Source organism: Rhododendron vialii, chromosome 3a, assembly GCF_030253575.1.
Source record: "Rhododendron vialii isolate Sample 1 chromosome 3a, ASM3025357v1".
Classification (NCBI taxonomy): Eukaryota; Viridiplantae; Streptophyta; class Magnoliopsida; order Ericales; family Ericaceae; genus Rhododendron; species Rhododendron vialii.
In genome coordinates, this window is record NC_080559.1 from 6231256 (window position 1) to 6251912 (window position 20657).

At 40.0% G+C, this 20657-nt stretch overlaps 3 protein-coding genes across 3 annotated transcripts; 1 reads left to right on the top strand and 2 right to left on the bottom strand.

Moving 5' to 3' along the window:
* Window positions 1-327: 327 nt before the first annotated feature.
* On the bottom strand, window positions 328-5314 carry LOC131319410 (beta-glucuronosyltransferase GlcAT14A). Its single transcript, XM_058349638.1, has 4 exons — window positions 4636-5314; window positions 4449-4524; window positions 3823-3938; window positions 328-1064 (listed from the first exon to the last, which is right to left on the bottom strand). The coding sequence occupies exons 1-4, from the start codon at window positions 5120-5122 to the stop codon at window positions 541-543; spliced, it is 1203 nt and encodes a 400-aa protein (XP_058205621.1). The 5' UTR covers window positions 5123-5314; the 3' UTR covers window positions 328-540.
* Window positions 5315-7900: 2586 nt separating this feature from the next.
* Window positions 7901-11521, top strand: LOC131319493 (protein PNS1-like). Its single transcript, XM_058349754.1, has 4 exons — window positions 7901-8489; window positions 8703-9525; window positions 10228-10556; window positions 11155-11521. Exons 1-4 carry the CDS (start codon window positions 8382-8384, stop codon window positions 11326-11328), a joined length of 1434 nt encoding a protein of 477 aa, XP_058205737.1. The 5' UTR covers window positions 7901-8381; the 3' UTR covers window positions 11329-11521.
* Window positions 11522-15893: 4372 nt separating this feature from the next.
* Window positions 15894-17890, bottom strand: LOC131319392 (cation/calcium exchanger 1). Its single transcript, XM_058349619.1, has one exon. The coding sequence runs from the start codon at window positions 17722-17724 to the stop codon at window positions 15997-15999; it is 1728 nt and encodes a 575-aa protein (XP_058205602.1). The 5' UTR covers window positions 17725-17890; the 3' UTR covers window positions 15894-15996.
* Window positions 17891-20657: the final 2767 nt, after the last annotated feature.

Sequence of the window (20657 nt, forward strand, 5' to 3'; positions counted from 1 at the left end):
TACCCTGCAAGCATGCTTGAGACTTCAGAGCATCAATGGGCCATAAACTATTTGTGTTGCTTGAAATAAAGAAATCAAGCATACCGCCCCGCTTGGCAGCAATGCCGAGCGGCCCATCTGGCCGTTCACTATTCCACTGATCTTTTCATCAAAGCAACCAATACAACAAAACCTATGTTTGTTTCGAGCTTGTTTCGAGTTTTTCAACAAACCCACAAAATAGATTTGGTACCCTTATTACCATTTTTCATAGTGCAGGTCCAACTTTTTCATTTGTTGCTCTAGCGAAATGAATTGACCAAAGTTGTGAAAACTCAACAAAGAAAATTCTCCAACCTTCGTCCTTTTCCCTTTCTTGGTAATTTTTTAGCACAAACATACCAGCTTTTGTATTAAGTACAACTAATGACTACCAACTACTTACACGGCCACGACACATCCGGTAGCAAAAATTGTACATAGATTTTATTTGTTCTTATTCATATTATAAAAAATAAGATTCTACTAATTAAAAGACTTTATCAAGAGCTAGTTGAGAAATCATTTGCATTGACGCTTACCGAAGTTCTGGGCAGATACCAACTTTGTCATCAAACTCCTCAACCTTCTACCACCAGTTCCAGGCCTCAAAACCCCAAACTTCTCACTCTTCAAATGTGAGGAGCATGAATCGTTCCCCTTATTCCCATCCTCCAAACACCAGCCCCCATATGCGAACCCCCCATGACGCCTTTTCAAAATCTCCCTATCAATCTTGTTAAGAACCGGGTCGTTCTGCTTGAACTTTCTGGCAAAAGGGCGGTTGCTCAGCACCATTCTTCGGTAATCTTTGAGGCCGAGGGACCTGGGATGCTGCTTCGGGGGCGTATCCCAGGTGATGTAGTGGAGGTCGTGATTGACCGTGGTGTTTCTGTAATCCTCGGAGTTGCATACGAGAGTCTGGAAGTATCCTTCGGGCGAGGAGACGAAGTTTGTGTAGTAGAGGAGAAGTGTTCTTGGGAGATTGTCCCAACCCACTATGCTGTACTCTGCGAAGGATCTTGATAGTATTGTCCAAGCTGATCCTGCAATTCAACACCAGGTTTATGTATGTTGGCCGAGACTCAACTTTGTTCTTTTATGGTAACATCACACTTATCGTATCCATTTCTCGACTTTGCTCTTTTTATGTACGCTGTCCCAAATTCGGGTATATGCAATTTCACCTATAGTGTGGGATAAATACAGGACATGGATCATCTCCAAAAACTGTCCGTGACAGTTGTTAAAGGTATCTCAGAAGTGTGGACATCGTGACAGCCGCTAAGAGTACGTTGTATTACCAGAAAAATGTAGACTGTTTGGTGTTAGAGATTTTCAAAATAAAAGAGTCAATCGTTTTGGTTTTGTAAATTTTCTTATTTCCTTAGAATGCTTATTTTCCTCTTTATGAGCTTTGTCTCACATTGGTTAGTTGAGAGATATTGGAGTGGTATATATTAGGAAACATTCCTAATATGATTAAATAATGATCTAGCATGGTGCAGCTCTATGGTGCTTTGAACCATATTGGCGGAGCTAGTGCTTTGCTTTTAGTATACACATGCGTTGTGGCGCTTTAGTGGCGCTGACGTGGATTCGGATCAGGTGTAACTCAAGCCTACAGGTGTGCTAACGATCAAACTAGATCGGGCACTTAGCACATCAACGTGCCCTTTCTTAGGATCTGATCCAACAATCAGACTAGATCGGGTGCGTACCCATTCTCAATGGGTGCGTAGTGGCTTATAAATAGACCACCACTTGATAGAATCTATATACACACATATGCCAAATTTCTCCCACATCTCTCCCTATATTTTCTAGCATTCATTCTGCGTTCTTTTTTGCTGCAGAAAAGAGAATTCAGTGGTTCTCAGTTCTTATATTTGTCCAGCAGGTATTCTGTCCGTTTTGTTAGTGTAAACGCAAATGAAAGAATTTTGAGTTCGGGTTTCGATTTATCTTAAAGGCAGATTTGCTGTAACCCTTTGCATACCATTTGGTTGGGGTAAATAATGTCTTTAGGAAAGCAACATAGTTGTGACTCGAAGTGTATTTCAGTATTTGTGGAGATTTTGCCTAACATTTCAGAATTTGTAGCAATCGTATTTCCAACATTTGGGACAGTAACCGGAGAGGATCCCATCCCTAAATAATACTCCCTCCGTCTCATAATATTTGTTCGGTCCGCGAAACGAGGACTACAAAATAATGCATTTCTTTCGAGAAAAAATTTAAATTTTTTTCATAAGTTAAAAGAACTCGTCGAGATCTAGTAAATTGTTGAATTTTTTTTCAACTTTTCTTACAAAAATAGTTTACGTCTCCGTTTTGCGGACCGGACAAATATTATGGGACGGAGGGAGTAGTAATAACATAAGTAGGTGATACTGTATTACTTTGATTTAGTTTTGGTCCCGTCCAACAAACAATCCTTTAAAGTGAAGCCAAGACAGTCTGGTAGAGCGATGGAATGCCCCAAAGAGCATTCTGGAATAGTGATTTGATGGAGGTTTTGACATCAATGAGCAATAGCATCAATCACCTACCAAACTTGACATGAATGAGCATTAGCATCAATCACCTACCAAACTTGACTTAGTGCACTAAAAGCAAAGGAAGAAAAAAGAAGGGCACTTGAAAATGGGACCCGGAGATGATGTAAAACAGCTTCCTGTAGAGTGCTCCTCAGGGCATATTTGGATCATTCATTTCGAAAATCAATGGTCTGAATTGAAAACAAACTTTTTCAGGATAGTGTTTACTTTTCCCTGAAAGAGTTCGGTTTTAATCCGGACAACTAAAAACACTTTTGAACTGTTTGAATGAGCCTTGTTGCACTCTACGAAGAGTTGCTTTGCTGCATGCCCATCCATCAAATGATACAATGTTGCTAACCACATGCCTCCCATGATTACTAAGAGAAAAACTTGTTTACAGAACAGTTGTAAACAAATGTTTACATAGCTCAATTTTGGCCGTCTAAAAGTATTTTGGACAGTCTGGATTTTAAAAAAACTATTCGCACGAATAGTTTTTTTAAAATACGGACCATTGATTGCCGAAACAGACGGCTGAAATGGCACGGCTTCGTAAATAAGCAATTTATAGCTACTCCGGAAATAAGTTTCTCCCGATTAATAATCTCACTTTCTATCAGGAAATACTCCAATATTCATGGGGCATTTCTCCCTGTTCTTTGTCGGTGAAAAAATTTGATGTGCAGAGACTTCTCTGGTAGAGTCAGAAAATTTCTGTAGGTTTCTTTTGGGATTCCATGGAGCAAATAATTTTAAAAATCTCTCAGATTAAAGACTTGGGCCTCTTGAGATTTCTCTCGTATGCCCCGTTCGGTTTGGATATGAAGGAGGTTTTTGGGAATAAAAAATAGAGAGATATAGATAGAAAAAATTTAATAAAGACCGTGTCTAGAGATTTTTGAGACTCGAAAACAAACAAGGCGACACAAAAACCAACCAAACCCGAACAAGTTTCCCTACATGCATGATACATACTCATAACGCCAACCCATCCTGAAATACAAATCAATTAATGCTAGTAAAATTTTATTGGTTGGAAACTGGCCCCTATGGATTGGACAGATCATATACTCCATTCATCACATGATGAGGGACCATGCTGCAAGAAACCAACAAAATAATTCCATTTATTTTGGCTGGATGAGAAAATACCAAACATGTACTTTTGGCACATTTATCAGCTGTCTGCATTCCCTTCACAAGTTCACATGACAGAGATAAGAAGGAAGAAAATTCAAGAAAATGTTTAAGGAAAAATAACCTGTATAGAGCTTGAATGCAGTAGGTAGAGTCCTCTGTTTTATAACCCACCATATCTCTGATTTATTGCGACTGTGGAGTGCTGGGTCTATTATTATTGGCTTTCCTCTCTTGTTCCTGCAAAAATTTATCGAAGATATAAATTATAAAGTTATTCCCTTCAATATTAGTAAAATATTTACACGTGTTTTTTCCGCTTATGAAAGAGAGTCTGACTGCAGATGATATACATAATAAAATTATCTCCTTGTATCGAGCAATGGTACCATTCGAATGCCTCTTAACTTTCAAAATTTTAGTCCATTACAAAATATCGTGCTGTTTTTGGATTAAAAAAATACATTGATGCACAATTTTTTCACTAATTCTAAGAACTAGTTTGGTTCAAGCAAATATGCACAAAAGTACCTTATCATTTGATAAAAAAAAAATTTTACGGGACTGTCCCCGTTCCGAAAATCATTACTTATTTTTTGAATTAAATGTGATGTAATATAAGAGAATGGTTTGTCTCGTAAAGTAAAAAATAAGTACTTAAAAATAAAAATCTTAGCGGAACGGGTCCTAAATTTTATGGATGGATGGAGTAATTACTTTGTCAATAATGACCATTAGAAAACCACTTACAGTTTCCAACCCAAGTGGCTGCTGTGCTGTATGAAATTGAGGTGTTTCGGCAAGGCAGAGAAGGCATGAATCAAATCTGAGACAACACCAAAAAAAAAACAAAATTGATCGTTGGTTGAAAAATGCCACAAAAATTCAATAACAAGAGCAAAAAACTGATCAAATAAGAGGCCAGTACTCACCATACCATCTTGAGTTACTAAGGGATAATCAGAGGCACTGAGATTAATAAACCAATCCCATTTGGCAATCCTCAGAAGCACAGAAATTGCATGGAGAGTGGTGGCCAGCATGGTTGGACCTCTGTAGGTCACCAAATTGGATTTCCCCACTATCCAAACGTTACCCACTTGCCCAAAAACTGGCTCGCCAGACACAAACTTGGCTATCTCCTTGTGCTCACTCTCAGGGGCGCCATGGTCGATGTGAATCAAGTAGTAGTTTCCAGGATGGTAGAGTGCCCGGAGCGCTCGTGTCAGCCTCGGGACGTCGCCCTTGGATGCCGAGATCAGGTAAGCGAACGTCGCTGGGTACGGCTCCCGGGATTTTGGGAGGACCAAGGCTTTCGACTGCCGGAAGATGGTGAGGGGTTTGGCTAGGTGGGTTGGTATGTAGAGGAGGGAGAAGATGAGTGAAGTTAGAATGAAGGAGATCATGAGGATTTTGATGTCCATAGGAGAGGGTGTTTGGAAATTTGAGAGAGAGAGAGAGAGTGCGAGGAATGGTAGAGGGGGAAGTTTAAGTGGTTAGCAAAAGAGGCTAGCAAGCAAGGGTTGGGAATAAAGGCTGGGGAAGAGTGTAGATGAGGTCTTGGGGTGCCTTTCTTTTGAAGGGAGAATCCTCTTGTTTGACAACCTTTAGTTAGCAGAATAAAGGGTTGGTGCTATGACGTAATGAAATTTTCCTCTATGCTTAATATGGGATCCATTTCCAATCTGAGAAAAATTTATTTACGGAGGAGCCGTAAATAAATTTTACAGCAATCGATCTAGACTGTCTAAAAATGTTTTGAACAATCTTGATTGAAAACAATTTATTAACGATAATAGATTGTTTTCAATCCGAAATTAAAATTGCTCGGAGCCGTGAAAAAGTTTCACTCTTCCCAACATAACGTGTATGGCTGCACTTCGGTAAAGATAAATAAAGGCTTTTAATGGAGAAACGTGGGCCCAGCTTGTCCACGGCCGTGAACAACTACAACGTGTATGGGAAGATAAAACAGGCTTTTTTTGTTCGAGCCCCATGAGGGATAGGGTTTGGGTACCTCAGAATTTAAATACTTTCATAAAGTTTTATGATACATTTTTCTATTATAAGGTAGGATACCTTAAAATTTAGACACTTTCATAGGGTTTTATAGTGCATTTTTTTATTATAGGGTTTTAATGGTTTAGACATTTTCATAGAGTTTAGAGTTTTAAGCACTTTCATAGAGTATCATATAGTTTAGGTTAGTGGACTTACAAAACTAATAAGTGGACTCGTGGACTTATGAAATCTCCATAGTGAACCTTAAATAGAAATTCATTCTTATTTAAAGCACCTTAAAGTAAGAAGAACCTAGGGAAAATGACTATCAGGACGTGTTTTGATAATTAATACTTGCCAAGAACATGCTAAGAACATTTGTTAATGCTGAAAAATGTCCTCGGCAAGTTTTAATTATCAAAACCCGTCTTCGGCCGTTATTTTCCCGAGAACCCTAACAGTAAAAAGTCCACAAGTATTTTAAAGCCCATGGCAAGCCTGGTAGTCTATTAGCTTGCCTAGGCCTAGCCCATGGACTAGGGTTTGGGCTTACACGGATGGGCTTGGGTACTGACTCCGCAGAGGCCAATCTTGTCCAGCCCTGCCCGAGATACTAAACAATTTTGTTCAAAAGTGAAAAACCATAAATCGCCTAGATTATTACCAATACACCAATCAAAAATATTAATCAGCCACACAAACGAAAGCAATAAGCATATGAACACCAGATATACGTGGAAAAGTCTTAGATAGATAAAAAAAACAAGAGAAATGAATTAAAATACTATACGCAATGTGTCATTATAAGCAATCTTACCCACAATTAGAATCCTCACAATCGCCCCAAAAATATACTTATTGAATCCACGTTCACCATACACAATGCGTGCTTGACTATCGCTGCCTTGAATCTACAAGTCTTTTGTTTAACTCCCGAAATCCGCCGAAGGACTTTGTATTGTTTAGGAATTCACCTAAGGCTACTCTCAACCCTAGAAATAGAGATAGTATAACTCATGGAAATCTATCCTCACTACATGATACATAGATCGTATCTATACTCCAAGCACAATCAACCAAACACTCTCCAATAACCCTAGATATGTTTTTAGATCTTTTTCGCCCATGGGAGAGGGAGAACGACGCTCACTTAAATCTGACATAATTGGTCGATATTTATAGAGCTGCTGTAAAATGGCAAAGTTGCTTAAGCCAGTTTAATTTCGCACGAGCGAAATCGCCAGTGAATTTTTCCAATGCACCTCGCTTGAAAAGTTGCTCTAGGTTTTCTTGATCCGCAAAAGTTGCTCTAGGTTGATTGAGCGAGAATAACAACTATAAATTACTCCAATGCTTTCCGAAACCTCTTGACTAAAAGCTAATCCCTAAACAGACTCTCTAAAAGAAAAATGAAATAAATAACAACGAGATAACGGAATACATGAAAATATGTGTTTTATCAATGAAATTACCAACACAAAGAGCTTAGCTTTTTGGAGCTTACAAAATGTACAGTATGAGAATGAGAGCTAAAGTAGTAAGCAGAATTGTTGTTATACGTACGTAGATAAAAAAGAAAAAAGAAAAAGTGAAGAGGCAGAAAAAAATCGAACCACTCTGTCCTTTAATATTGTCTCTCTTTGACTATTTTAGTAACTTTTAATGAACTTTAATGTCCAATGATAGTCCTTTAACAAGTTAGATTTGATTTAAATATTGCCCATTCTAACTTTGCAGAGAGTTTCGAGACATTTCAAAAGAAAAATTGATGCTTTTTCTGGGTATAGTTTTGACTGGAAAAAATGCTTGTGATGGTTGGAGTTGCTACTACTTCTACTACTGGTTCGACTTGGGGCTTGCTGTCTAGTGAAGATTTTTTTTTAAAATTCGAATCGTTCAAAATACTTTTAAACGAAAGTAAAATTGAGCGTTGTTGAATGCTAGGCTGGGCAATTAAGTTGGTTAGTTGATTGGCAGTTGAATTGGTGAACCAAACAATTCTCTCTCTCTCTCTGTCCTTTTCTGTTTTTTTAAAGCCGAAAACGCACTTTCCCGTGAAAGACTGAAAAACTCACCTGCATCACGAGACCCATGGAGCCACTAAAAAACAGAGTAAAGCCCCTCTCCATCACGTCACCCTTGTTGACCTGGATTCATCCTCCACACCATGACTTCACATTAGCCCCGAGGTTTGGCATGAGCTCGGGAGTTTGCTCCCTCCGATATTCTAGTCTTGGGTTCAAAACTTTCAAAAGTGTTATCAATTTATTTGGCCCAATCGATACATTAGACGGTAGGATCGGGCCCCGAAATTCGCCAATGTGCCAGTATGCTGGCCCGGACGCCGCCCCAACCTCACCTGAATTGCACCACTCACGTGTCCAAGCACGCGATCACTTTGGATTGAGTACTGATTTCCCTCTTTTTCAAATCATGGAAGTTACGCTAAAGTAGGATTCGGTCACTTTTCAGAGACGTATACACAAATATTATATAATTCTTCTTGAAGAAGACTTGGGGAATAGATTCTATCATATTGAAAGAGAGTTCGGAGTTGAAAATTATCAGCTCTGATCTTTTTGCTGAATCGTGGAAGCCAAGAAAGGGACTGGATAAGAAGCAAGAACCCTCGGAATTGTTAACATTTTATCCCAGAGCAAACACTCCAAATCGCCTTCACAAATGTCTAGATTACATGATTCAAATCCTCCCCCGAGGAATATTCCCCCAGAATTCCAGCAAATTCATCGTCAGGCGATCCCTCAATTCCCATCGTCAAACCCCCTCAAGGTCCTCTCTCTCTCTCTCTCTCTCTGCATTTCTAGTTCTTCTAACTTATAGTTCTTCGGATTTTAAGTAAAGCCCGTTGCGTATGAGTATCGGTCGATATCGGGCCGTATCATCGATAGCGTTAGTTTCTTGATACCACGATTTAAAAACCCGATTACTTGATTTAAAAACCTGATAAGAAGTTAAGAACCCATTTCTTGATTTTGAATGCAGGTACAAGAAGAACCCGTCACTCTGTTTTACCAAAAAGCAGGGAGGCTACCCTGTTTCAAGAACTTCTTCCGAAACCTCTTCTACCTCCACTTCTCTCTCATCACCGTCTTAACAGCCGTCCTCGCCGTCCGCGGCCTCCTCTCTCATCACCACCACAACCTCCGCCTCCTGAAACTCCTCTTCCCTCTTCTCTCCTCCACCGCGCTCGCCGCCCTCGTTGCCTTTTCATGCCAATTCTTCACTCTCCTACGCCCATCAAGAACGCTAAAAGCCGTGTTCTGGCTCAGCCCGCTGCTAACCTGCGCAGCGGGCATCCTCCTTGTTTCCGTGGGGTCCGCGGCGAGCCTGGCGGTAGCATCACTCGCTCTGGTCTCAGCCATTTTGATGTCGCTCTACTCTTGTTGGGTCAGTCCACGGTTCGACTACGCTGGCCAGGTTTTATCCGTCTCGATATCGTCTCCCCCGCCTAGAACCGCCGTGATCGTTTTCCTAACTATCATCGGCGGTGCTCTGTATTCGGGTCTTATAGCGGTGGGGATTGGCGGCGCCACCGCGGCCGCCGCCTGGGGTGGTTTGGAAAAGGTTTTTATCTTGGTGATTGTGCTGAGCTATACATGGACCATGAATGTGGTCAAGAATGTGGTGGGAGTTGTGATTTCTCGGGTCAAGTATATGAAGTTCGCCTGTGGGATGGATTTGGAAACGGGTTTGGCTTTCCGGGATGTGAGGAAGTACTCGATGGGTAGTGTTTGTGTCGGGTCGGTTCTTGTTCCGGTTCTCGGGCTGGTTTGCGGTTTGGCTCGGGCCATGAGTTCAGCTTCAGGTAATCCTTCTCTCTCTCTCTCTAAGTTCCTATTGAATATTCACCACAGTAATGTATTAGCTGCCTTGGCATATTTGCTATAAAATAAACGATTTCAATCTTGACTATGAATTTTTAACGAAGCATGCCAAGGTACACTACCCATAGTGCTGCTAGCGGCCGGGGTTTGCCCACTACAGTGTCCCCTTTTCGAAGCTCACCTAGGTGCACTACCTATAATGCTGCTAGTGCCTTGGCGCACTACAGGATCCCCTTGTCCCTCTCGATGACTAGTGGGATTTTTGGTAGAATTGAAAGGGCACCAGACAAGCGACCGCTCATTGAATGCTAAAATTTTACTCAATTTGCATAGCGTTAGTAATTCCTAGTTGCTAGAATGAAATATGGTCCTACTGAACAAACAAAACTTCAGACCAAAATGTTTCAAGCAGACTCTGATGCATTTTGTATTCATTTCATTTCATTTCAAACCAAAATAGTAATTTCCACTTTCGCAAGCGAGCCCAGAAATTTTCTCCTGTTGCTAAATGATCCCCAAATGTTGTGGCTCAGAATTTTTAAAACCCTGCTTTGATATCATTGTAAATTTGTGTTTGGTTGAAAAGATTTCTTTTTTGAAAATATGTGTTTGGTTGAAAATATCCCTTCAATGATAATAATTTCCAGATGATAAAAAGGCTTTGCTGTGCAATTTTGTTTCAGGGGAAACAGATGAATTCATGTTCTCGTGCGTGAATTGCTATTCAGGAGTTGCTTCCAAGCTGGTAACGTACGGGAATCGATGGGGCTTCGTTCACGTCGGAGTCTATAATAAACGTTTCGTCCAGGCGTCAATCGATACGTGGGAGATGTTCAGGAGAGCTGGGCTGGAACCATTGATTGACTCGGATCTCACCAGTTCATTCTGCTTCCTCTGTGGGGTGGCTGGTGGCGGAGTTTGTGCGCTGGCTGGCGGAACTTGGTCTCTTGTGGTGCACAATGGGTATGCCACAGTAGTGTCAATCTATGCCTTCCTGATTGGCTATTTCATGGTATGAAAATGAATTTAATTTCATGTTTGTTCTTGTTAAGCTTTTTTGGTCTTTTCAGCAGCAAATATATGTTTGTGTGTGTATTCGTATATAAAATGAAGTAGTACTAAAGTTCTAATATCCTTGTAGAATCGAAAATGCTAGGGACAAAGAAAACTTATCCCGAAAAGCTAAATCAACGATGATTTACCTTTTTGGTGTAATTTTGGGGTATATTTTCTTTGCAGAAATGATTCGTGCACAGCGGCCTTTTTCCTAAATTCTGAGGTGGTTTTGGGTGTTTTGTTAACGCCTTTAACGATATCGAACGAAGCTCATTTTTTACAGAGACCTTAAACGACATATTTTGAACAAAATGAGCGGCTCCGATCATCTTTGCGAGACCCGAGGCGGAAGAAAAAGGCCGCTGTGCACGTAGCACAGCTCTTTTCTTTGTACTTGGAATTTCTCTTGTAGGAGTATCTATCACCAGAATAATGTGACACTGTGGCCTTTCTGATTGGCGCCATTCTGCTGGATTTCTTGTTAAAAATTGCCGTTGGGCCGAAGGCCTCTTGATCGGTCTTACTAATTGTGAACTGTGATGGTTGTGTTGCAGTGCCGGGTAGCGATGGCATGGCCACAGGCTTGTGTTTCCGCATACCACGTTGCTTACGCAGAGAACCCGGAGAGCGCCCGATTCGACGCGACAATCCCGGTACGCGTTCAGGAGCTGCAGAGATCTCGAGCCCAGAATTCACATACAATTCATGACTCCACCGAGTTCGAGTAGCACAGAGCAACAGAAGTAACCTTCTCCCTTAGGACATATTCCATTCAATATTTTGCTGTCTATAGTGTGAATACCAAAGAACAGATCCGATTTTGATACGGATAATGCAAGAAAACCATATATCATTCAGCTGTAAATTAAAAGAAAATTCTACCGTAATTTTGTTTGCACGAAATTCAAGTTGTTTCTTCTATTTGGACTTTTAGTTGATGTATGTAAGAAGAATGACCTGTCTCGAAATGACCCGTCTCTAAGTCTTGGGATGACGTTCATTTCGAGTTGAACTCACCAATCTACACGAGTGCTGAAAGAAGACTAATGCAAACTGGGTACAAGCAACACATCTCTAGCTATGGTTTGCAATGTAGGACACTTCAAACCATGGGATACTTAACAGCCACAAAAAAAAGAAAAAAAGAAAAGAAAAAAAGACATTGGATCTCAACATACCCATAATTGTTTTACCTTTGTACCACGTAAGCAATTACGACGTGCACAAATATTGTTAATAATTCCCACAGCATGCACATCATAAATTTTCTTGAAAAATGACACTCTATCCGGGTCATCTTGTACCTTGGATCCAACAAGATGTAAACTTCCAAAATGCCATAATTATTGGGAATTGACTTCGATACTCCATTTTTTACCACATGCACTCTCTCTTTTATCTTTATTCACGTAAATTTATCTTTTTACCTTTTCATAAGTTCACTTTTTTACACATTAAGAAGCAAATAGAGTAAATTCACACTCAACAAAGACAAAAAAGAAGAAGAATGTATGTGGTAAAAAGGGGAGTGTAGAAGTCAATTTCCTAATTATTCTCCCATTACTTGCCGTGTTACAATGGGTATAGGTGTCTTTTCGACTTGAATTTCGGTCAATGTCAGACAGTTTCCTTCTTCAAAAATCCCAGGAAACCAGGTCTTGAATTGGACCCATTGACATAAATTTGACATGCCACCCTGATGGTATTGATACTGGATTTAGGGGTCGGTTAGCTCTATTAATGGGCCTATGCTGATCTCGATTCTCATGAGAGTTTTTAGAATGGTCCTATTCCCACGGTCGCATCCTCACGTCACGATGGTTCTCACTTTGTAGAATCCTCAAAAGATTGAAGTGATGGAAATCTATCGCGCAAGAGTGTGCACGCCTGAGATTTGATTCAGGGATAAAAAAAACCCTTCGTCATCAGTCACATCTACATGTGCACTAATGTCTTTGGGGATGAGGTGGAGAAACGTTTAAAATCGCTCAAGGCATCTGTCTCCGACTAAATAATAAGTGTTGGTATACGAGTCATCCGGTAGAGAAGGTTTCTACTACATTATTTCCTTGATTATATATCTAATCACAGAAATTGGTTTACCTCTGTACGTAACTCGCTAATAGACTTACACCCATCTCGCTTGACAACTTTTACCGTGAGAATCTAGCCTTGCGCTCGTCCAGCTGCAATTACTCCACTTGGGGATAAGGATAAGAGTATGAGATACACACTTGTTTATTTCAATAGCACTATTCAGTGTAGCCTTCTAAAATCGGAGCAGTTTGGTTTAGTTTGGTGTTGTCGGACTGTGCCTAACTCTATTTTTGCCAAGTAGTAGTACTTAACTTCAACCTAACTAATATATAATCCTTCAGTCCGGATCCAATGAAGGATCCCTCACGGCCTTATGGTGCGGGACTCCCCTTTCCCGATCGAATTGCGACGATCCGAGCCGCTCAAAGTGTGCAGAACGTGATTTTAAGAGTACCCGCGTGAAATTAGCAAAAAAAATGATCGGGAAGGGCTTGATCCGAGCAGTTTTTTTACTGAACCGTTCAATTAAAAACTGTTCGGATCAAGCCCTTCCCAATCATTTTTTTTGCTGATTTCTTGCGGGTACTTTTAAAATCACGTTCTGATCACTTTGAGCGGTTTGGATCGTCACAATTAGATCGGGAAAGGAGAGTCCCGCACGGTAGCACCGTGAGGGATCTCTCATTGGATCCGGACTGTATAATCCTTAACGAATCCCATTACCCAAAGCTTAACATGAACCTAGCTAAAATGGGAAATCCTGGACCGCCCTACAAGGTTTGTAGGGTGGCCGTCCATTTTGATACAGACGGCTCGGATTTAATTCGAGCTACTATTGATCTGAATTGTCTATTGAGCGGATTAAAATTTAAGCCATCATTATCGAGATGGACGTCATGAATCTGTCCTACAAGGGCTGTTGGGCGCCCCGCCCTACGGGATTCCTCGGCATAATAATCTGTAAGGAACAATTAGACTGCTCCGATCAAAAGAACAATTAGACGGCCAGCTGGTTCCCATTTTACCCAAACAGCCAAAACAATCCTTTTCGGGTGCAGCCATGTCGAGGGCCAAGGCTTCGTTCCATAAATCTTCTTAAAAAATAAGCAGTTTATTTCATATTTTCAAACTCAAAAATAAAGTAAATAAAAAATAATTTTTTAATTTTTTTTGCATCGTATAAAAGATCGAGATCTTCCAAACAAGATCCATATTGCATATTTTTAGATTTCAATAAATCCATAATTTTTGAACTTGAAATTATTTTCTTAAAAAATAAGGACTTATTTTTTGTTTCGGAACGGAGCCTAAGGCCCCCGTTGTGGATTAGAGAAAAAATATTTTTTGAAAAAGAAAATAATTTCAAGCTTAAAAATTATGTGTTTATGTAAATAATTTTTCTACCAATATAGATCTTATTTGATAAATCTCATTGAGATCTTTTATACGGTGCAAAAATAAAATAAAAAATTATTTTTTATTTTCATTATATTTAAGCTTGAAAATTGAAAAAAAGAACTTTTAAAAAAGGAAGGTAATCCGGAATGAGGCTTAACTATTCTAGGTTTCTGTTTTTTTTTTTTTATACGAGTTTTTCTTTCAAGGTTTCGTGTGAGGATTTGCCATCGATCGGATCCACACAATCACAAGAGTTGTGTAAGAAAGATGTGGACAATATTATCCACATTCTTCAGCTACAATAGACTCAAATTATTGCAATACAATTCACCCGGCCAGTGAATTATCCGAATTGCGGAAGTGGATTAGAGCAATGCTACCAACACAAATTTGCATTCGGAGCCGTTTGATGCACATAATCTGCATGCATCGAATGGCTTCGGACACAGGTATGAGCTTGAAGTTGGGTTTGTAGACTTTTTGAGTGTATAATTCGAAAGCATGAGTTCAAATTTTAAGAGATGTAATTAGTAGGGATTAGGTTCCGGATACCCCAAGGCCCAAGGGGTTGGCCTGATGGTATTGGTCTGAGACTTAGGGGTTTGCTTCCATCCAAGTTTTGAAGTTCGATTCTCCTTACTAACTCTTGAGGCCACCTCAATCCAAGCGTAAAGTGTTTGAAAAAGCTGTAAGAGATGCAATATGAATAAGTCTGAGGTGCACGCAAATTGACCCGAGACACCCTGCATTACCAAAAGATTACAATACGCCTTGGAAATAATTCATTCCTAGGACAATAATGGTCTAGATTCCTTGGACCAATTTGGCTGCAGCTGGACTTGTTTGGCTATATAATTCCCTCCTCACTATTCAATGAAACAACTCCCTATGGTAGGGCCATTGACAATGAAAATGCAGGAATTTGCACAGATAATGTGGGAGGTGGATTTGAACATGTCCATGAGTTACTTTGTATTAAAATTACAAAAAAAACAAAACGTGTATCAATCGATCCTGTTCTCAATTAGTCACTGACAAACGTGTAGAACGTAGCTGGAACCTTAGTTGCAGGAATCTTTAACTATGTCCATGTTTTTTCGACGGAAAAGCGTTTTCGCATTCCCGTTGAAGGAAACTCCAAGAAACTCGTCCCAATGACGATGGGAACTCGTTCCTTGCCTATACGGAAACTTACACCCAAAAAACGGTTGAGAGACTTATGATTCAAGCTGCAATTGGTATCTTTAAAGTTGTTTTGTTCTTGTTGGTGTGCACATTTGATATTAGTCTTCTAGAGTCAAACTAATGCCTTTAACTTTTACGCCTACTTAATATGCACAAGAGCTCTATTGTGCTATCATGTGCTACAATAAAAATGTTGAAATATAACTAGAAACTTATAATTTTAATAGTAATATTTTATGTGGTAGAATAAAATTTTTATATTGACATTTAACAATATAAAATTTTAAAATATATTTATAATTTTAATAATTTTTCCTAACCGCTTCCAATGGCGTTCTCACACTTCTATGATCATCCGCTCCCCCGTCCCCGCCCCCGCTCCCGCTCCCGTCCCCGCTCCCACTTCGTGTAACTAAGACCGGAACACAGGAGACCATAGACATAGATGAGGTTCCCATTTTTGGAGCCGTCGGCTAAGTTTAGATGACAGAAATCTTGAGGAAATGAGGGAGCCGATCACCCACGCGAGGAATGAGGTTGATCGGACAACGGAAGCATCATAACCACATTTGCCTTGTATCCATTACAAGAGAAAGAACAAGTCAAATTATTAGATCCGCACACGAATAATCAAAAGAATTTGGAGAAAACTCAAAGAGGAAAAGGGAAGGCATTTGAAACATTAGATTTGCAATTCCATAATAGACCTTCACTGGAGTATTACAAAGACAACATAGTCCACAACAAGAGTTTACAAGGTTTTGAAAACACAGAACTCATGAAGCTGTTTCCAGAACCCCAAGAGCCCTGGAAAATCTCAGACACAGAAAACAACAGTACATAGCCAAGAGTCCCCCGCCCAGAAACCGATCGACCCGCATGTTTTTCCTCGGCAAAATCACGAGTGCCCAAAGCAAGCCAGCAATCAAGAACCCAAGAATCTCGAAGAGAAACGGATCGTTAGGAATCACGTAAGAAGACGGGTACTCGGACCAGGATGAGAAAACAAGAGATAGACCCAGACCAACCAACGTGTTGAACAAGGGCCCTGCATAGCACCCTGATACCGCAATTTGCACCCCATCTGAGCCCCCATTCATTGCCACAGCCACATTGGCTATCAAATCCCCAGTTGAATTGCCCCAAGCAAGGACAGTTAGCCCTAGGATTGAAGGGCTTATCCCAAGTATTCTCCCAATTGACTCCAACAAAGAAACCAATTCCTCTGCTGTGATGTATGTCCAAATGATACTCATCAAAAATCCTCCAAAAACCCAGGGGAATAAGTACTTCTTTGGTGGGATTGACCTTTTGGTGGCCACAGATGCAACAACCCCAAATGTCAACCCAATCAACCCAGAAGTCATATAGATCAATGAACTTGTTTTTGAACTTAGATTTGGATTTTGGGTGTTCCAAAGGGCTGCCAGTAGAATTGGAGCCAAAATAACTGAAATAACTGCAAATGGCTTAGACCATCTTTCTTCCCTTACACATGGTATTGTAAGCCTTCTTGGCAAGTAAAGAGGCAGCTCCAAGAGATATAGAAACCAAATCAAGCATTCGCGAATTTTCGAATCGAATGTAAAACACCTTGATATTTCTTTCTGATTCGATGCTTCGAAATCACCTTTATCCAACGAAACGGGTTTTTCTTCATCGACACAACCCAGTAACGGTACGCCCACCTCGCCAAATTCACCTAAGAAGCTCTTTGGATTCGTCGATAAGTTTACTACCCTCTCTTCTTTCTGTCTGTAGAAGTGCATGACAGAAACCACAACTATATAAACAAAATAAATCGAGACGAAACAGATCGATCCCCACAAGCTGATTTCTCCCACGATAAAAACCAACAATAAAGAAGAAAGAGCGAGAAGCAAGAACAGGACGTCTCTAACGAAACTCGATTTATCAACCGAAATCTTATGCTTGGTGATCAATATGCTTATGATACCCACCACCACACTTGATATAAAAAATGCCCCTCCCAGTACACTGTTGATGCCAACACCACCATCGTTGGACTGTGTAAAAGATATGATACTGGAGAAGACGTCGGTGACACCATTTCCGAGTGGAAGGAGGGTAGTCCCGGCGATCGTTGGAGAGAGATTCAGTATTTTAGACAAACTTTCCAACGAAGGACAGAAATATTCTGAAGCTGTGTTACCCAGTAAATAGAACAACACAACAAGCCATAAGAGCAATATAGAATAGCCCAATCCAGGGTATTTTCCACAGGTGCAGTAGAAAATCTCAAGGTAGTTTATGTACCCTTTGGAGTGGAAATAATTCTGGGACTTGACATAAGCACACTTGGACTCATAACCAATGAACTGATGAAGTGGGGGTGCAGATGGGATTAATGAAATTGTGGTGGAACCAAATCTGGGTTGATGAAGGACATTGGTGAAGAAGAAGAGTGAGAGGAGGAGGAGGAAGGATGTGTTGAGGAAGAGAGAGAGTTTCTTGGGATGGGATGTGAGGGATGAAGTATCCATTTTTAGGTGAGAGAGGGAGGAGATGGAGATGGTGTTGGCGTTGGAGGGAAATGATTTTCATGGTTTTTTGAGAGTATTTGTGATGGGAAAATGAGTTAGGAATGTGGTGTTTTCACTAGTTAACTTGGGAGGATGCCGATAATGCAGGGAACTAACCCAAAATGAAGAGGGAAAAGATGAACAGAGGAGATGATGTAAATCAGTTAGCGGCTCAAGGAATGTCCGGGCCAGCCTGCAAGCAACTTGATTGATTCCGGGACATTGGAGTTACGACCAGGCAAACCCAAACCCTGTGGTGGTCCTAAGATTTAGAATGTTTGGTCTCCGTGAAATTCGACCATGCGACACACTTAATAGCTTTCTCATACTTATTTGGCCAAACCTCTCATGGTTGCGAGTTGGTTAAGGTTAAGTTGTGTTTGGACAAATGACTAGTCTTGTTTAGGTTTCAGTAACAAGAAATTGGAATTCTGATTATTTATTTGGGGTAATCCATATCTGTATTATTAAACCACAAAGAAAAATAGTAGTAGTAAGAAACTTTTTTCTTCCTCTTATTGTCAATTCATACATCTCAAATCACTTTTAAAAGACAAATTAATACTAGTCATAAATTACTATAATTCTGCCTATGAAGAAGATGTTTTATCAACCTTTCTTTTTTATAAGCACACATAGCTACATCAAATTTTATTTTTTTTGTTTGTTAATGCACGGGATTTCGGGTCACCTTGTGTGCACCTCGGATTAATCCCTACAGTCTCTCCCACAGCCATTTCACACGCTTACACGTGGAGTCCTCAAGAATTGTTAACCAGAAGAATCGAACCTGTGACCGAAGAATGGAGCAAACACTTAAGTCTCAGACCAAGACCACTTAGCCAACCCATTCGGATTAACCACATCAAACTTTGGCTGTACATTAGCCTTATTTTTACAAAATAACAGTGATCACGCTAACTCCTATGCTAAGCTCAGCGGTCAGCATCTCTGCCATCTCATACTTTCCCTTCAGGAGTATTCGGCTTCGATTTGTTTGAATATCAAGGATGGACCCATAACTAAATCAGACGGGTATTCGTTTGTGCGCATGCAATATGACGGGTTTGTTTATTTGACGGAACTAAACTTAAAGATTTTAAACAAACACTGGATGTCACCGTAGATATCTAACCCAATCGGATTCTCATATCTGATCATATAAACGAACAAGGGATTCCCTTAGTGCATCAATGCACTACGGGGTGTGGGACGCCTTGATGTGCTTAGATGGAATTCCGTCATCGTGATTTGAATTGTTTAATTTGTAGGGTACGCTGAGTAGATCACTCACGAAAAAATTAAATTGATTGGATATAGTCTCTTGGCCATACAATGTTAGTTGGTCAAGATAATTTCAAAAATATATTGGGAAACAAATATATCTTAATTTCAAAAATGTTTTGTTCACATGCAGCAAATGACGAAATTTTGATTAGGCCTAGTTTCCCAAAATAAGCCTGAAGATTTTTTTTGTTTATCTTTATTCAAATTCTTTTTTGTAATTTCTTAGTTTTGCATCAAGCTTTCGTGGATTGTTGTTTTGTCTCGACGAGATGAATTGAAAAGGTAAAAAATTATGACTGTTACCCAAATATTTTTTGAAAATATCCAAATTTTAGCATTTTTAGCTCAGTTTTTTGGGCTAAAAGTGCTTAATTTTGGATATTTTCAAGAAAAATTGGGTAAAAGTAATAATATTTTGGGAGACTTGGCCAAAAATCTCTCATATTTACATGTTTTGATCTCAAGAACAAACACCTTTTGCAATCAAACATAAAGACAAATGTGCCTATGAAAGTGCCTATGAAAGTGCCTAAAACCCTAGGGTACCCTATAAAAATGCTTAAAATTCTAAGATACCCTATGAAAGTGCCTAAAATCTTAGGGTACACTATACATGAAAGTGTTTAAAACTCTAAGGTACCCTAAGAAAATTCATAAATCACTAAACCCTATAATAAAAAAATGCACTCTAAAACCATATGAAAGTTTCTAAACATATTTTGCCGTTATGGCTAAAAAAGTCAAAAAGATCAAAGGACCTCCACCGAAAATTATTTTGTTGGCATCTTTTTCCTAAATGAAAACTTTTTTACCGTCCTTATGTCTAATTTTTCCTAATATTTTTTACTTTATCAATTCATCTCATCGAGACAAACCAATAATCCACAAAAATTTGATACAAAATTAAGAAATGCAAAAAAATTTGAATAACAACAAAACAAAAAAAACTCTCCACTTATTTCGAAAAACAAGGCCTCCGTGAGTGCCGTACCCCCGTGGTAGTGTCGCTACTGCCCCCACTACGCGGCTAACGTTTAAAATGTCCTCGTTCACACCTTTGGGTTCAGTCGTGGGGTGGGGTTGTCCTTAGGCCTGGGTTACGGTGGCGCTGCTACGTGCGAAGCTTCGTTCTGGTACAAAACAGGAATGACAGGATTAGCGTGCGTAGTTTTGTTCATAGCTTCCTCTCCGTTCCATTTTCATGACTATCATCAGAAGTACTATGGGTTTGATTCTACTTACTATTATGCAGGACTTGTGAACTGCAATCACTCCCATTTTCATTTTACTCAGAGGCGCCAAACACTTGTGCGCGCGTGCGTTTTTGCTTGAGTTCTACTATGGTTGTATTTTACGTAGATCTCGACTCGTCATTGGGAGGCTTAGGTTGGCTTGGATCCCAACCAGTTGGGCTTCCAACCAGTTTGGTCTTGTGGGCCCTTTCCGGGGCCACAACAATGATCGTAACCGTTCGTTTTTTAGAGCTCGTCGAGAACATTGATCACGTCGAAAATTACGTTGATCGGATACCGTTTGATAAGACGTTGAAATGCATTAAGTTTATAAGAAAAAAAGTGTGCAACACTGGAGGGATTGCAACCCATTTG

What these genes read in the sequence shown, in the direction of transcription:
- LOC131319410 (XM_058349638.1), bottom strand. Translation starts at nt 5,122, where the DNA reads ATGGACATCAAAATCCTCATGATCTCCTTCATTCTAACTTCACTCATC. An exon ending in AGCCACTTGGGTTGGAAACT is followed by an intron (nt 3,939 to 4,448) that starts GTAAGTGGTTTT and finishes AAATTTTTGCAG; the next exon opens with GAACAAGAGAGGAAAGCCAA. An exon ending in TGCATTCAAGCTCTATACAG is followed by an intron (nt 1,065 to 3,822) that starts GTTATTTTTCCT and finishes GTTGAATTGCAG; the next exon opens with GATCAGCTTGGACAATACTA.
- LOC131319493 (XM_058349754.1), top strand. Translation starts at nt 8,382, where the DNA reads ATGTCTAGATTACATGATTCAAATCCTCCCCCGAGGAATATTCCCCCA. An exon ending in CATCGTCAAACCCCCTCAAG is followed by an intron (nt 8,490 to 8,702) that starts GTCCTCTCTCTC and finishes TTTTGAATGCAG; the next exon opens with GTACAAGAAGAACCCGTCAC. An exon ending in TCCTGATTGGCTATTTCATG is followed by an intron (nt 10,557 to 11,154) that starts GTATGAAAATGA and finishes GTTGTGTTGCAG; the next exon opens with TGCCGGGTAGCGATGGCATG.
- LOC131319392 (XM_058349619.1), bottom strand. Translation starts at nt 17,724, where the DNA reads ATGGATACTTCATCCCTCACATCCCATCCCAAGAAACTCTCTCTCTTC.